The sequence below is a fragment of the Watersipora subatra genome, chromosome 6 (assembly GCF_963576615.1).
Source record: "Watersipora subatra chromosome 6, tzWatSuba1.1, whole genome shotgun sequence".
NCBI classification, from domain to species: Eukaryota; Metazoa; Bryozoa; class Gymnolaemata; order Cheilostomatida; family Watersiporidae; genus Watersipora; species Watersipora subatra.
Genome location: NC_088713.1, coordinates 1,354,806 through 1,373,132, shown reverse-complemented (window position 1 = coordinate 1,373,132; position 18,327 = coordinate 1,354,806). Strand labels below are relative to the sequence as shown.

The following is an 18,327-nucleotide window of genomic DNA, read 5'->3' as shown; positions in this document are numbered from 1 at the left end:
TTTTAAAATGGCAGCATTAAGCTGAATTCCCTCCATTCTCTAAAATCAGTTTTTGGCGCATATTCTCAATATTATATTCATGTGTTGTATTGGTAGCAGTTGTAGTAAATTATGTCGATGCCTGTATTGTTGATATCTTTGATAATGTGATGATACATCTTTCACATAGATATAGCGCTTAGCTAATATGGCTGACAGCGAGAAACAGGAACACGACTCGGGCAGTGAAGATGAAGACGTCTTTTTGAGAAATCCAAAAACTACTGTGGCAGTTGCGAGAAAGTTCCTGGAGTCATATTATACCAATCCTCTTCAGCTGAAAGCTCAATTGACATTCAAGACTGCAGCGGAGAGTGAGTTAACATAGCAATACTTAATGCCTTACAGCGGATGGGTGCATTTTTGACCAGCCCGTGTTATCATTAAGTCAACTGGAGCTAAGGATGCAGTCCTAATTTAACTGTGTTGAACCTTTGCAATATTGATCATTTCAATATCAACAATAATAATAAGTACTTGCTGGAGAGTTCATGTTCTTATCAATCATGTCACATGCTTATCAGTTGCAATATGTCCGACATGTTCCAGAAATGTCAAGCTAATTTGTGGATGACTACAGGGGTGTTGAGGCTGTGGATGCTAGATGTGAAGTCTAGCATATTCGCCTGTGTAAACAGTGCTTGACATTGTACTTTACCACACAGTAATGATTGGCTGATTGTCACACGGTCTTCTTTAAAGATAAACTTGCCAAAATTTTACTAAATTTTTGTAAAAAAAACATTTGTATTTTTCTATCATTTGCGATTGTACCTGATGCTGGAGGTGATCTGACAGCCCGGATTTTTCAAGATTAAAAGCGACAAAACTTGATTGTGGTTAAACCAATCGGATCGAGTAAAAGTGCAAGTATGACATCTATAGTTGCCAAGTGATCAACATAATAGAGATGCGTAAAGCCGGGTTCCCATATACGTCGCAAAGCACCGGCGACACACCGCAGGCTATTAGCGATGAAATGGGAACGTATGCGCCGAGGATCGCCGGTAGTTGCCGCGTTATCGCAATAGTTCAGCGCTGTTCAAATTTCGCAAACGGCCGCAGGCAAAACCTTCCCGAAATGCACTGTACGGGTAAAGGTCACCATTATAAGAACGGCGTAGCGAGCGAACATTTTATTTGATTACGCAATTATGTTTACGATATTATTAACGATGTGGCTTTTATGTGAACATTAAACTGCGCCGAGCACCGCAAGTGTTTTGCTGCGCGATATTCCCGCCGGTACTTTGCGACGTATATGGGAACCAGGCTTTACTCTGCATCTTCAACTCTATGCCTGAAATAAACTATTGTAATGATAATCACTAACAAAGTCATTTCGCGTGTATTTTTATGGAATGTTTTAACCGCAATAACACTTTGTCCATTTTAATCTTGAAACATCTTGGCAGTCAAATCACGTCAAACGTTAGCAACTATTGTAAATGATAGAAAAATCACAATACATTTTGACAACATCTAATACGAATTTGTAAGCCTGTAAATATGTGAGTTTAACTTTAAAATGCTAACCTGGACTCCCTGAAAAAAAAATTTAGCGCATAATACAAACTTGATTAATTAATCTAATACCATTATAGAAAATTATTAGATGAATAATATTATTAAAAATGAATAAATCAAATAAAAAATATTTTCTGTAGATTTCAAAAGGAAATGATTATAGGCCTACTGTTTGACAACGTGCTTCATTGCAAAAGTGGCCATAGAAACAGTGTTTCACAAATTATACTTTCTCATCGGTTGCAGTAAGCATCAGTCTTTATTGAACAAGAGCTGATCTGTAGAACAGCTACAGCGTTGCGTAACACTTGATGCTTGACAGGAAGCTCGCAACAACCTATCCTGGCTGCCTGACTGGCTGCCTTCTTATCTCATTAAGTAGTTTGTAAAGTTTGCTCCACGTAAGCCTAACGATTGTACATATTTACCTATCCATATATATGTATGTTGGAATAAAGATATTCTAAGTTCAAGGAATGGTATGTTGACATAAACTTCACTTTTCCGGATTCATGCACAACTTCCTCCTGTTCTAAATGTATAATAAGACCTCAACAAGGTTTGAGGAACAGCATTTGACTGCTCTAAGGAAAAGTTGGCAAGTGGCATTGGATAGGACGTGTTTTACACTTTGTAAACCATGATGAGTTGCAAATGTACCTTCTAGCTATAACATCTACTTTATCTAAAAAAATGAAAAATTTCTTTACAATTAAAAAATTTGTTCACCGTGCGTCTTTAGAGGGTGTACTCATTCAAGTTTTTAACTGTAAGAAATATGCTGCAACAAGATCTTGCAGACGACGTTAGAAGTATGAATGTTATTCATCTATAATGTTGTATTTAATAAATGATGTGAGAGACCAGTGACACGTGTTTCAGAAATCTAGTGGCTTCTCTAAGAGGTTAATTTCCAATTTTTTGTTAGCTCGGACTAGTTTCGGTTACATGATGACCTGCAGATGATTTCAGTTAGAAAAACCCTTCCATTCATATGAGAATGTGTTGTTCATACAGCAAATGTTTGATTATCGTATTTGATATATGTAGAGTTATAGTTGTATAGTTGTAGAGGAACAACTCTGTTACCTACTCATTTTGTGTTTCATGAATCTAGGTCAAATTATTGTCACACATTTAGCCTACTAAGAGGGTGGCTTATCTTTTTTGTGTCACTCGTGGTAGAGCTGCCCCTATTGGTCTGCGATATTAGCAAGTCAGCAAACAATGAGACATCAAGTCCTAAAGGGTACGTGATTGCTGATTAATTTGGTGTGTACCTTTAGTTGGCTCCCACTTCGGTCGCAGGCTGTAAATCTTATCATAATCCTGATTATGATAAGATTAATACAACATTAATATTACTATTGCTAATTGTTTAAAAACCAATTGCTACACAATTGGTTTTTAAACAAGTTGCTGCGGATTTCAGTAGATCTTATTTAATTGAAAATAATTACATCTGAAAAGCTATAAAAAGGAAATTGTTTTTTCCTGGTTACACTTGAATCTTAGGCGTTATTCTCAATTTTTTTCATCTTTAGATTTCATTTAAAATATTGAAACCACAGCTTACAATGCCATTTTCTAATGTTCATTGAAGACATCATAGTTGATGTCTTCGATTGAAATATTAAGGTTTCATTTAGTCTATCAAGTAGGCTACTCAACCGTTGACCACATATAGGCCTGCGAATAATCAGATTCAATATGAGTGATTGACCATTTTGGGTGTAAAAAGTCAGCCATATTGGATTTTTAAAGTCAGCCAAATGTCGAAAGTCAGCCAGATGTCCAAAGTTGGCCAGATGTCAAAAGCCAGCCAGATGTCAAACGTTGGCCAGATGTCAAAAGACAGCCAGATTGGATGCTTGAAAAATATTGTTTATTCACAACGATGAAGCATCACAGTGTATATACCTCGTAGTTTCTGAGCATTTTAAAGATGGTATCTCGTCGCATATTCAACTGCGTGTAGATAACACTTGCTTGCAATCATTTTAACTCTAAAAGCGCTCAAAATATGGCACAAATTTTTATCAAATATTTGTTTCACATGATTTTGTAAATTATTTTTATCAAATAATTGCTTGGGGTGTATAATATAACCCGAAAAATTTCTAAAACAATGACTTAAACTTTCTTAATCAATGCAGTTTTGTTTATGAAATTGAAAAGAATGATGACAATTATATATTAAATATGAAAAACACAAAAACAGTAACAGACACGCAAGCTGAGTTCATACTCCTAACTGTACCATCACCTCTGTGTTATATTGCTAACACTTAACCGCCCAATCAAATGCAAGCTTTGACTGCAGCCTGCATGAAGTTGTTCACTTAAAAACTTTGACAGTTCAGGCATTTTGCTCGTTTTTCCCAACCAATTTTTGAAATCTGGAACTTAAGTTCGGCTGCCATGCGGCTATCTTTTTAGGCTGATATCGATCTCTCTATGCTAACTCGCATCACAATTATCCTTAACTGTGAATTGGCAAACTTGCAATTATCGATACTTTTACAAGATGATTTAAAAAGAAAATGATCAACAAGGTAAATACTTGAAAACAAGGTAAATCTTGAAGAGGACTGTTATACCTAAAATTTTAACATTTGCCGAGCATATCGTTCATCACAAGCGAAGCTAAACATCTCGGGTCATATTTGTGATGATCTCTTACCACAGCATACATGTAGCTTACTTTTTGTCTGCAGGATCGTATGACCAAAACTTGTAACAGTTACCATAATAATTCTGCAGTAGAGATAGTTTGTAAGCGACATCCGATAGGCGTACCTACACCTGAGAATCTGCAAGCTCTTATTAAAACTATTCATCGCTCACACTGACCCTTATTGCAATAATACGTTTTTGTACTGTTGGTGGAATGCATAAGCTTCTTGATCAGCTAAACATATGTGTATATATATAGCCTCAGATGTGCACCGGCCTGGTTCCAGACCCACTGAGCTAGTTGTTTGTAGTTATAGGGGGTTTGTTTGATCCCCAATCTACAATGCCTCTGTTCAATAGTATTATTTACAATAGCCAAAGCTTTGTAGTTCTGTTCTATTATTTTGAGCACGGGCTGTTGTTCTTACCCAGACACGCTGCTAGTACAGTCACAGGAAAACTACTTTCATCACCACTCCTGTCATAATATTCAAGGGTTTTCAAGTGTCCAACGTCATCGACAATACTGCCATTCCAATTAGCACCTGCTTTTCTCCTTATGATTAATTCCTTTTAGCTCAGTGGTTCTTAACCTTTTTCAGTGTATTTCCCACTGACAGACCACACTTCGAGATTTTCCCCTCTTTAGCAGCCAAAAGAATGTAGTATTTTTGCCACTCTCAGATTGCAGGAGGAGGCTTTTCAGATAGCATTTTGCCATACAGTCAGAATGAATCAATTATTAATTGAACTGTGATAGAAATCATATTTTATGGATAGTTTGTCATGATATACTTTTTATTTATGGAAAAATGATGTTCAAGATAAACACAACAATAGAGTAATTTAATTGTAATAAAAACAGCACAGTACAAAGTTAGCAGTCATGATCTTAGTGGGCCCTCTGCTGATGTTTATTTTTACTACCCTAGGACACTTATATTTCGCTAGTATTTAGTTTCGTGAGTAGCACACAGAGTAAAATTTCGCTGCAACTTAATTTCGCAGCTCTGATGAGTGCGAAAATATAGTGATGTGAAAATAAATACAGTGGAACAAACAAATTAGATTCCTCAGGTCCGGTCCTCTAGTAAAAAAAGTTGTTATATTTGCGACTAGTTTGTATTTGTAACCCGCAGGTATAAATGTATGGCAGAAATCGATAATTCAACGTGATCGCTTGCTGCCATTTGTTTCTTGGACTATCAATGACGTCTCGGTCCTTTCCGTCGTGACCGATATGGTACCAATATTAGATCTCAAGTATTTATAGCAAGCGATGGCCATGGCACGTTTTGAGTTCACAATATTTCAAATTTAAAAAAATCAAATACAGTACATGTCTCATAAAAAAGAAAATAGATAACAACCAACATCACAACCAGAACTGTATAACATGGTTGGACCTGGTGAGGGTTGTTATCGTTTTTGGTTGGCAGTAAAATTCATCACTACAATAAGTATTATTTAATTGTATGACTTCACCTACCAGACTTTCATCCTCATCAGTTACAAATTCGGTGACTAAACTGATATCATCATCTTCTTCGTTTGTCTTGGCTTTTCCAAAAAAAAACTTGTTATCTTAATTTGCTTTGCCATGCTGCTCATTCGGTGTATTAACGAATTTACTAGAAATTTCCCAATGAGCTCCATCACACACAAAATTATCTGCATTTCTAATATGACGATTTTGTTGTGGATATCAATGAACTACAGGGCCGTATTCCCTTGGACAGCTGGCCGGCTAAGACGCCCCAACTTTTTAGGAATTTCATAGTCCAACGGCTATAGAAAGGTTTTTATCGCTGTAGAATATCACTTTATTCGAAGCCATAGATACAAACGTCAACTTTTAGTAGTTCTTAGGCGTCATTATTATCTTCATCAGCGGCAAAATATTCTTGTTAACGACTTTTATAAAGGTTTGCAAAATATCAAGTTTTAGCAAACATCTGCTTGCCCATATCCTACTTAATGAACTTGAAATAAAATCGGCAAAAATGATCTTTGTTAAAACGCTTAAAAAAAAGATGTCTTCTTTCTGAGCTTTTTAACTGCATACAAGTTTTGCCTGTTTTAATTTTAAAACGTTTTGTCAGTCACATCAGCTAAAACAAAGCAAATCTCAAAAAATAGAAAAATGTTGTTACTTGCCAATAAAATTTTTTAAAACTTCACGTGAGAGGCCCGGCTGAGGCCCTGCATAAGAGAAACCTGTTGGGAGCTTACAGCACCCCCCCTTCTCCACACCCCAGATGTTCATAACTAGTCGTCTAACATTAGCCCCCCAACTTGCAACCAGTGAATACAGGCCTGCGTAGAACATAGCTATTTAATTTCGAATTTTCGCTAGTTCGTTATGATAGTTTAGTTTCGCGCATGAATTTTTCGCGTGATGATGACTCCGCGAAAACGCGAAAGTTAGATGCCGCGAATACTTAAGTGTCCTAGGGTAGCTCTGGTATGTTTGGTGTATGCTTGTGTGATGCCTCAGTAGTATGGCAGTGATGCATAGCTGATGCAATGCAAACTAATTATCCAATAAGCTGCTTGATACATCACGAGGCTTGGTTTCCGTATTCATACAGTTGTACCCACAATAAAAGCATGTATCTGCACCATGTATGTGGTGAAAATACGTTACAACAGCTATATCCTTGAAATGAGCGTAATCAATATTCTCAATCTGAAGCTTGAGAATTTCCCACCTCAAATTTCCCACTGGTTAAGAACCCCTGTTTTAGAGTATTAGGGATATAGTTTCACTAAAGGAAGCTGCTTCAATCTCAATTTACCAATTCTGATTACGGATGTAATCAGAATTGGTAAATTGAATGGAGAACGGATGTAGTGTGGCGGAATTGTTTGACAAACACTGGCTAGTAATATAACTTCAGCTATTGATATGGATTGCGGTTTGCTTCTTTACCCTAGGACACTTATGTATTCGCGGCATCTAACTTTCGCGTTTTCGCGGTGTCATCCTCTCGCGAAAGTTTCATGTGCGAAACTAAACTATCATTACAAACAAGCGAAAAAGCGAAACTAAATAGCTTTGTTCGTTGATACAGTAGAATGGAATTTTATAACGAAATTTATTTTAACGTTTTAACGACCACCATAGCATCGTTAAAATATAAACCAACAAAATAATTTGACTGCCAAAATTTTATTACGTTATTATTTTGCAATTAATTATGATTATTTTCCCATTAAGAATGATTTATAATGATAGGAATTTGATGTCAATGCACATGCATTAGTAGCGTTATCGTTTGCTGGGGACATCAATCAATGCAGTGAGCACCGTGTGTTGAAAGAAAATAAGACACACTGACACTCGCAGTACTACACAAGCAGCATGGCTCTGAAAAGGTTTGGATTTACCACTGACACCTCTTCAATAACTTGTCATTTTTTGAGATTTGTTTTGTTTTAAGTGATGTGACTGCCGAGACGTTTTTAAATTAAAATAGGGAAAACGTGACCGCAGTTAAAACGCTCAGAAAAAAAAGACATCTTTTTTTTGAGCGTTTTAACCAAGATCAATTTTGCGGATTTTATTTTAAGTTCATTCGGAGGCTTTTACGCTTTAGATGGGACATGGCCAAGCGGGTGTTTGATAAAACTTAATCTTCTGCAAACCTTTATAAAAGTCGTTAACAAAAATATTTTGCCTCTGATGATGATGATAATAATGATGCCTAAGAACTACTAGAAGTTGATATTTGTCTCTATGGCTTGGAATGAAGTGATATTCTACAGCGATAAAAACCGCGTCCATGGCTGTTGGGCAAATAACTTTTCGAATAAATGATGTTGAGGTCGAGTTTTCTGAAGGAATTTATCATCGCGTTGAAACTAACCAAACAAATCCGTTTGAGTTGACCTTGTGTTTGAGATGAAATGTTACATTTTATCTGAGGGCGAGTTATCCGAGTTGGACTGTACTTAGCGTAAAAAAATTCCCAAAAAGATGGGGCGGCTCAGCCGGCCAGCCGCCCCAGTGAAAACGGGTCTGTTGATAGTCCAAGAAACAAATGGCAGCAAGCGATCAAATTGCATTATCGACCTTGCCCACACCATTCTACCTGCGGTTCACAATTACAAACTAGTCGCAAATTTAAATTTTTTTTTATCGGTGAACTTAACCTGAGGAATCTAATTATGTTTGTTCCACTGCATTTATTTTCACATCACTATATTTTCGCACTCATCAGAGCTGCGAAATTAAGTTGCTTCAAAATTTTACTCTGTGAGCTACTCACGAAACTAAATACTAGTGAAATATAAGTGTCCTAGGGTAATCAGATTTTAGGTGTTGTCTCCTCTATTCAGAGCCATTAAAGTTGTTAAACTAGTTTTTCTCTGACTGTTTAGTCGCAATGATTCTTGCAACATTTCTTCCGGATTATTAGCTCCTCATATTTAAATTGCCGTATATGTTTTAGTATTTAATCATAGCTTAAAATACATGTAACCGGTGTCTTACCGAGCCAATGATATTCTACAGAAGGTAATTGAAATGTTGCCATTAAATCTCTGGTCACTGTTGAACAACGACCTCTTGTCCTCCTAAGGCTAACTAAGGCTTCTGACCGCCATTAAGACTGGTTCACCTTGCACGCCGCCGTATGTTGGCATAAATCTTTCAATATATCGATAATCACTTGTGATAACATTTCTATGCTATCACAAACCCATCCGCCTTTGGATCTGCGAATAGTCCCCGCCATAGCGTTTTTTGTCATACAGTGCAATCGCCAAAATGCTAAAACTAGTCCTGGAGCAACTATCATAAAGGGAACTATGGATTAGGCAACATCTTATCACCATTGTCAGTCAATTGGTACCTACTTCACAGCTTGTCCTGGATGCATGACATAACATCTTGAAAGTTTGACAGCTGTGTACCATAGAACAACACTATCGCTAACAACAAAGACACTGACAGTCAACTGAAAATCACTGACAACAATGACATATAGTGATAGTGTGAACCAGCCTTTTGCCGTCTTGCTTTTCCGCACCTGCCAGACAAGTAAACCACTGATGACCCACCTTCTTTTGACAACAAGTTGACTATAACAATGTCAAAGTTAATACAGTGCACCCTCAGGGTACGATTACCCTGATATATACAATTTTTTCACCTTACTCACTGAAGCATGATGACTTTTTTACCTCACCATACAAATTATTTTTCATCATACGGATCATTTTTCACCATACGAATTCAACAAAGTCTTCGCCCGAGTTCAATTTTGGCAGTCAGTGTGCTTATGTGTCAAAATATCCAAGATACCACATGCTGTTTAATATATACATGTATATTAAAATAATATAACAATAATGAACAAAATAATACATTTATATGCAAAATATTTTCACAATGCCTGAAAGAGACACGATGACTGATTTCTCTGAGTTCAGTGATTCTCGTGTGTGAAGTGATGATATGTTCCCTTTAAACCAGTAGCAAAGTTTGAGTTATGATCCCTTCATGCTGAAGGTCTAGTGGTCAGACAACTTCCATTAACCTGCTAACAAAAATCCACTTCAGGAAAACAGCACAGTTCGGGTTTTCTTGCCGAATTAGGTTGAAAAATGTTTTAAGCGAGTCCGCTAAAGGTTATAGTAAAAGCAGAGACAGAAACTGATGAGAGTTAAAATTTTAGTGATAAAAAGTTGAAATCTAGTAAAATAGTTACAAATACATGCTGAAGCTTATAGCTTTAACCCTTTCGCATGCAAGTTTTTTTGGGCTATTTCTGACCCCTGGGCAAATTAATTATTCACAAATCGATTTAAAAAATCATTGATTCACTCTTATTTATGATATTGTATACGCTTACTATGTTTTTATGATACAGGGAAATACAAATAAACATGTTTCAAATCAGTTCTTCATATAACTGTTTCTCTAGCTATGGTATTTTGGGAAGCATTTGACCTACATCGCAGTCTTGACACCATGTGCTTATTACTGTTCATCTATAGCTTTGCGTTTGCCTATAGCTTTTTGGAGGACGCCATGACAGTAAAAAAAGTCTTGCTCTCTGGGAAAACATTCAGAAAGCAGAAACAAAAGCAGAAACAAGCTACAAACAAAATTTCAATTTTATCTAAATACGTTTTTATTTCGGATTTTTCATTCGTTTAGTATTGCAAAAATGATTGTTTTTTTTCAAAATGGCTTATTTTTTTGTTGCTAACAGAGGCCAATCTATTGTAATTTATTATTGGTAAAAAATTAAATAAAAAAAGCAACTAGCTAACCAGAAATCAATTTATAAAAAACGTTCATGTGGCGACATAATAGTCGCTCTTCCCACTAGCATCAGTATCGCATAACGACAAAAATGTCGCTATGCCTGCGAAAGGGTTAAGTGTGTGTGGGTGTGTGTTTAATAAGCTAAACTTGTTTGAAGTGAACTCAAAGTTTGTGTTATGTATGGGTATTTCTTGAAGGTAAGAACTCCCTACTGTACATTATAGTGTTACATTTTATTGCAGATCATAACCACTAACTGCCCTAAATACAGTAAAGTTACTCTAGGTAACTAAAGTTCCTAATGTTAACATACTTTTTTGTTACAAATTTTTAAAATGTACATAACTTATGTAAAACTTTGACGATCTTTACCAGGGATGTTTGCATTATACAATTACTATGGTTTCTATACCCCTAGGCTACATACAATCTTTTACCATACGATGCCAAACCTAGAACAGATCAAAATCGTATCCCGAGGGTGCGCTGTAGTTAATATGAACAATCTGAATAGCCTTCTCTTTCACTGCACATTTGAAACATATTGGCTCACAACTTGTCAGAAATATCAAAATGCTTGCGCTATCAGGAATCTGCTGTTGTTCACCTTCAATTATGCCCAAACATTTCTTGTGACAAATATGTGACTTAATACTCCATAGTGGATGTGTTTCATTTCATCATGCTTTCATCAAGCTTTATTTTTCTTGCCTTGCTAATTTCATCATCTTTAATTTTCTGTAAAGGCTCTAAGTTGCTGTGCTAAAGTGTGAGCCAGAAAGTGTATATTGATTTTAGATATTACTGTGATGCAATCAGGTAATTTAAACCAACAACCTTGATGTTAGTGTTAGACAGTCACTATGTTTCCATGACTAGTGTGATTTGCAAATTTGAGCCGATCCACAAGTTAACCGCATCATGGAAACGGCATAAAGTCGCAAACTGAGCGAGTTTTGTGATTCGCAAAACTATTGGCTCCATTATACTTGCGACTAACGGTAACAGTACTTGCAAGTGATGCGCATCAAAATACCGAGCCAGCTATCCAATTTTAAACAGCTTTTTTACTTCCATGATCCTTTCTTAATAGAGTTCCACTCAATTGATTTGCTAACACGTGCAATTCCTTACGTTTTGTCAACAAAGCACCGGAGTCCATCTGCATCATGTGAATATCTATAGAAACGCTTAATTCGTACGCAACGCGCACACAACTCCAAATGCGCTTCATGCGTGTCATGGAAACAATAGTGAGTCTCTACCCAACTACATGTGTGTATTGCTTATGGTGATGGGCGTACTGACTTCCTTGTGTTGTACTGCTCACTGTCGGTTAACAAACATTTGCTCTGTACTAATAATTCTAACGGTAAAATATTTCTGAGCGTTTTCTGTAATAAGTGTTATTTCATGTTTTTTTTAATGTAATGGGTCATCCCTACTCCATGATTTTAGTTATATTACCAGTAAAATATTTAGTAGCTTTTTTAATGCTGGTCTTTGTAAACTGACATAAATATAGCTGAGGCCTTGCAACACTTCCATTTACTTGATAACTTTATTGCTTGAAACCTGCTTGTTGCTCTGAAAGTTAGGGGATACTTTGTACTGGCACAGCAAACAACACTCACCATATGAAAAAAATAAATATTTTTTGTCCTGAAGATGCATAGGCCTACACATAAATTATACTATACTGTTTGTATTATATATTAAATGTTTTTAATAAATGCCTTTGTAAATCATATCTACTCTGATATGCTCTGTCCTGTTTTAGAGTAAATTGGCTTTTTCATGTCAAAACACACATGCTTAGCTTACAATTAGCCAACCACAACACCACATAATGATTGATACATGTGATTCTTTTCTCATTCCCTCTTAGCAGCTTCATATATTATTTCTTCTGCAGGCTCTAGTTTTAGCATTCTCTAAATCCATACCTTATGTTTCCTTGTGTCTTGCTAGCATACCATTCGCTTGTGTTCATAACAGTTAATGTTAATAATCAGCCATTATACAGCTATGTCTGCCAGATCCAAACTAATATACACGACGTAGCTGCTAATAATCTGAACATATTGAGATGAGCGACTATGGTCTGAACTGCCTGACAGGTCTGCAACAGATTTGGGTTTATATTCCAGCAATGCCACTGGTGGTATAAAGAACAGCATGTGATCGTAAAGCCGGGTTCCCATATACGTCGCAAAGCACCGGCGACACACCGCAGGCTATTAGCGATGAAATGGGAACGTATGCGCCGAGGATCGCCGGTAGTTGCCGGCGGCATCGCAATAGTTTAGCGCTGTTCAAATTTCATAAACGGCCGCAGGCAAAACCTTCCCGAAATGCACTGTACGTGTAAAGGTCACCATTATAAGAACGGCATGGCGAGCGAACATTTTATTTGATTACGCAATTATGTTTACGATATTATTAACGATGTGGCTTTTATGTGAACATTAAACTGCGCCGAGCACCGCAAGTGTTTTGCTGCTGTGCTTGCGGGTGCTTTGCGACGTATATGGGAACCAGGCTTTAATTACTCGCACTGTGGCATCAACAATGTAGACTAGTATACTTGGCCCCCTTTAACAAAGTTGGCGAAATAGACAAACTGACAATAAAATAAAGTTTTTGTTGTCATAATAAAAGGGTTAACATAATTTTAGTAAAATTTTATTAACCCCTTCTTCAACTAATATTGTCATGGTTTTTGTGGCCCGCGGAGGCCTGGGTACTGTTCACAACAAAAATTTTTTACCAACCAAGAACATACCTTGTTTGAAATACAAATAACTACAACCATTATTTCTGTTGCCTTTACGAATTGGATACAAGCTAACCCACTTTAGTTTGTAATTGTGTCTTTGTGGAATTGTTTGGCTCTCTTTTGCTAGAAAGAGGTTCCAGTTTTTGTTTTGTTTGTTTATTTTCATCTATAATATAACTACAAAAAATAATATGAAGAGTATTTTTTACAGTATAAAAGAACAATAGAAGTAGAAAAAATGTCACTCCAGGGAAGGTGATGATGAGGTCCCTGTGCGCAATAGGCTAATCAAGGCGTGGAACCTAAAAGTAGAGTCAGCAGAAGTCTGTCTAGTTAGTTTAATCTAGTCTGGTTGTCTGAGGTAGCGCTTCAGTTCATTTTTGAAAGAATTAGCATTTACAATTTTATTAGTTTTGTTCACGTCACTGATCTCTACCTACTTGCTTTTGTTCTACATTTTGTTTTGCACATTGCAGCTGCTAAAAGATTAGGACATTACAAAAAGAATAATCCAAATGCTTCAGCAGGGAAGGGTCCTGACCCGGCTCTGAGATATGTCAATGTACCCAACAGCCGAACTCATGACGTGAAAAGTCCAGACCAGCTAGTCCGCCAAGCTTCTGGTGAGAATGTTTTACAAACTGTGAATTGAGAGCTTTGATAAAACAAAGGCTCACTAGATGTTGTTTTCACTGCCATATAAAAGACTCTATGAAAGGCACTCTTTGGCTCTGCTAACTAGCAATAATGATGAAATTGAACCTCTGAGTTAGCTCCCAAGATGAGTTAGAAATAGGGGAGGGAGGGAACCAGAACATGGAGGGAGGTATTCGGAACATGGAGGGAAGTATTCGGAACATAGGAGAGATTCGGTACATGGAGGGAGGTATTCGGAACATAGGAAAGATTCGGTACATGGAGGGAGGGTGTCAGAACATGGAGGGAGGTATTCGGAACATAGAAGGAGAGATTCGGTACATGGAGGAAGGGTGTCAGAACATGAGGGAGGGCACCAAAACATGGAGGGAGGTATTCGGAACATAGGAGAGATTCGGTACTTGGAGGGAGGGTGTCAGAACATGGAGGGAGGGAACCAAAACATGGAGGGAGGTATTCGAAACATAGGAGGAGAGATTCGGTACACGAAGGGAGGATTCAAAACATGAAGGGAGGGATTCAGAACATAGAAAGGTATCAGTTTTCAGAAGAAAGGGTATCAGAACTTGGAGGGAGAACATCCAAATTTGGAGGGAGTGTATGGCAGAATTCAGTGAGTTCTAAGACGACTCTGCTAAAAAATTGTTCAGCCGCTAATATCGGCTAGATGAGCAGTATAGAAAATAAGTTGAGGTCAGAAAACACTACAGAAGGTCTTGAACAGCCGGTAGAAGATCAAATGTGTTTGAACAAATGCAACAACCAGAACGAAACTGGCCGAGCAGACGATGAAAAAACCTATGTTTGAAAAATGTTCATTTTTGTTGTTGCTTGTATCATAAATATTGTTTGTTCATGTCACTTGTTTTTAAACATATTATTGTAGTATTTGGTAGGTTATTGTTGTGTAACTTATTAGTTAGCAGACTTATAGCATACTTTGAATTTATTTTTCAAAACATGATTGCCGGTTATCGAAATTTGGCTTTCGTTGAATCGATTCTAATATCTCATCTTTTTATGCACATAATAAACCAGTTTCTGCTGAAAACTAGCAGACATAATTGAGTGGCTATGAGTTTTGTACAAAATTGTTAAATACTGTTATAAAATTAAGACACACTTTCTAATTTAGAATAATGAATTAGAAAGTTCATGAATCCAAATTTTTTTAGTATGGTTTATAAAGTGTTCGGAGATTATTTGCAATAAATATTAAGTTGTAACGATATTTCTCAGCTTTTTAATGCATTTTTATTTAGAGATCTATGACCAGTCGTGGTAAGTTAGGTCAGCCTTCTCGTAACCATGTCAAATAATAAAATTGCTAACTGACAGGCCTGGTACGCTGAACAACTCCCAACCGCATGCGCTCGGTAGTGGAACGGTTAGAGAGCAAAGCAAAGTTTGCATTTTTAGTGGTGATTTTGGCTGTGAGCTTCCGCGAAGTAAAACAAACATGGCAAATGCGGGTTCAATTAACGTTTCATTAGCATAACATTTCAATTAATTAAATTTGGATTTGCCAGTTTTAAATAGCATTATTCATTGAATAATTATGGTATTATGACAATGGTAGGAAACTTAATAAGACACCATAAATTCTTGGCGCTTAGAGCGCAAAACTTGAGAGTGATATTCACAATAGCTACCGGGTTTATGTCTATTGAGGATTGCTGGAAGTCTATGACTGGTTGTTATCCATTTGGTTATGATATGCCAACTGATTGTCAGTATGTGTTTGAATTCAAACTGATCAGAAAAAGAAAAAAAGTTATTTCATTCAGAGTAGCACTAAAACAATATAGTGCAGTTCATAAGGAAAATATCTATGAAAACACAATTGTCAAGGTGAATATTATAAAGGTAGATTTTATCTTACAAGTCAACATGATAGATATTAATATGTGCAAAGGTCAAGGGTAGAATATCGCGATATCACACTTAATTGTAACAAGATTGACCCTCGTTCTACCGTTATGCCTAGTATTCCTCCATACTTCTTGATTTTAGTTGCTCCTCCGGTCTTCAGATATGTTCACTTGGAAGCAAAGATATTTTACAATGTTGTTGACAAGGTCAAGGGACTAGTTTGTATAGTTTCCCATCTTAATAATAGATCAGGTAGCATGAAATTCTGAAAATGCCCAGTAAGTAGGGCAATTTTTGTTCATCGCCGTTATTGGTACATAGAGGCGCCTTTTCATAAAGTTTGGTCCACTTGGCATTATATGGTGATTACCCAATAGTTACCACTTAATAGTTACCACTCAATAGTTACTACCCAATAGTTACTACTCGATAGTTACTACTCGATAGTTACTACTCGATAGTTACTACTCGATAGTTACTACTCGATAATTACTACTCGATAGTTACTACTCGATAGTTACTACTCGATAATTACTACTCGATAGTTACTACTCGATAATTACTACTCGATAGTTACTACTCGATAATTACTACTCGATAGTTACTACTCGATAATTACTACTCGATAGTTACTACTCGATAGTAACTAGACAATGCCTATAACTAAGTGGTTACTGCCCCTTAGCTACCAGCCAATAGCAACCAATAAATGGCAGCAAGCTAATATTTTTGAAAGTGAGCGTTCATCAACATTTTCTTCATTGATGTGACATACCTGAAGTGCCCTGATTGGCCATTAACTTGAACAGAGGAACCCTAGTGTGCCAACCCAAATAAGAAAATGAAGATGGTGCTATTCCATACATATAGTGGCTGTGTTGACTGCATGTGACTTTATATTAGAAACCATGATTGATAAATGATGATTTTGAAAAAAGTCAAAGAATATGTTTTTAGAATATTGTCGTAAACAAAAAATGAGGTGACGAATCACAATGCATATATAATCTTTATAATGAAAATGACCCTGTTTTGTACACAGCTTTCTAGAAATTTGATAGTGGACTGCTTAAAATATAAAGACAACCCATTCTGACTCCGTGAGATTTTTGTTACTGGTGACTCAGCTAAGGATATTTTTCATGACTCGAGTGTTGATTATAACAATAATTTGTCACATATAGCTTCTTCATCGTTAAGATTTATGACAAACTCATTTTGTATTTGAGCCAATTTTTGATTATTGGTTTCAAATGCATTGATCTCATTGATGATACTACATAACCTTTATGTAAACAAATGCTAGTTAGTTTTTTGCAGAAAACGATTTATTAACCTTTATTTTATAAAGTATATTTTTGTTAAGGTGTTTTAAGGATGGCAACGTCTTTAAATAAATGAACAAAGAAAATCTATCGCGATAATCTTGCAGTATTGTTTCTGAAAACTTCCTCCTACCGATAGGTCTTTTGAACATAGCTGTGAATCAAAATGGTACTAGTTAGCCGATGAAACCACCTTATGGACTCCCATGAGGCCAGCACATTAGCTGTGGTTTGTTGAGTAGGGAATCTGGAAACAACCTACCCTTTGACTGGTCTAGAAAAACAATTTTCACATCCGGCTGGCGAATGTAGCTCACTGCCGAGTGTGTTATGTAACAGTTACAATAAGATATGACCATTCAGGGCCAGTATATAGGACGGTACACAATGAAATCACAATGATTGTTTATGAATTGAACTAGAGGTATAATAAGCTGGCCCTAATAGGCCTTCAATGAATAAAACGCTGTGAAGTAAGGATTTAATGTTCAGTTGTTGTCCATATTGTTTTCATCCATAACAACAGGAGAAACTAAATGAATATGATGTTTGTAAATGTGATGCACTAAATTGATCAGTGTAATTGCGAAATGCTTTATCGCTGGGCTGAGCTGCTTGATGGCTGACGTAAAATGTTATTGCCATATGTTTTTAGCACCTCGTTCAGGTCACGTTATGCTCTCAATTTTCCCCGTTGTACCCAGCTTAGTACAATCACACCCACATCGTGATACAAATAGCTTGACTATCTATAAGTGCGTAGTTCAAAGGTCAGTCGTGCTCATGGTGACAAAAAACTAGTCATAGATAAATTTTTTATTTTGCGATTATGACTGGAGATAATTCCCCATTTTTGTCTGTTATTATAAACTGAACATAAGTTACTTATATCATCATATACATGAACACAACAAGCACTTCATTGAAATTGAAAACATGCAGTTATCCGTGACATCACCTCGCAAGCTATTGATAAGCATGATATTGTTTGTAAATATCTGTTTGGCTTAAATAAATTACTCGTATTTGGTACTTCACTGAGAGTTCAACAATAATTTAATTTACTGTTATAACATTTCACATAACCAGCCAGCTTTCATATAAACACCCTAGGTAGGATGTCATGGTGGCCTAGTGACAAGTCCCTTTGACCTGTCAACCATGGGGTTGGTGGT

General features: G+C 36.6%; 1 protein-coding gene across 6 annotated transcripts in view; it reads left to right on the top strand.

Moving 5' to 3' along the window:
* The window catches only part of LOC137398550 (serine/threonine-protein kinase pakA-like), a 59,690-nt gene that overhangs the window by 12,014 nt on the left and 29,349 nt on the right, over positions 1-18,327 (top strand). For 4 of the 6 annotated variants that reach the window (XM_068084679.1, XM_068084677.1, XM_068084676.1 and 1 more), the window contains exons 2-4: positions 170-353; positions 11,318-11,338; positions 13,775-13,921. In XM_068084679.1, the coding sequence (XP_067940780.1) occupies positions 188-353; positions 11,318-11,338; positions 13,775-13,921 (334 nt within the window). In that variant the 5' untranslated portion in view covers positions 170-187. The remainder of the gene's footprint in view (positions 1-169; positions 354-11,317; positions 11,339-13,774; positions 13,922-18,327) is intronic. The other 2 variants (XM_068084675.1, XM_068084678.1) reach the window with 2 other exon arrangements.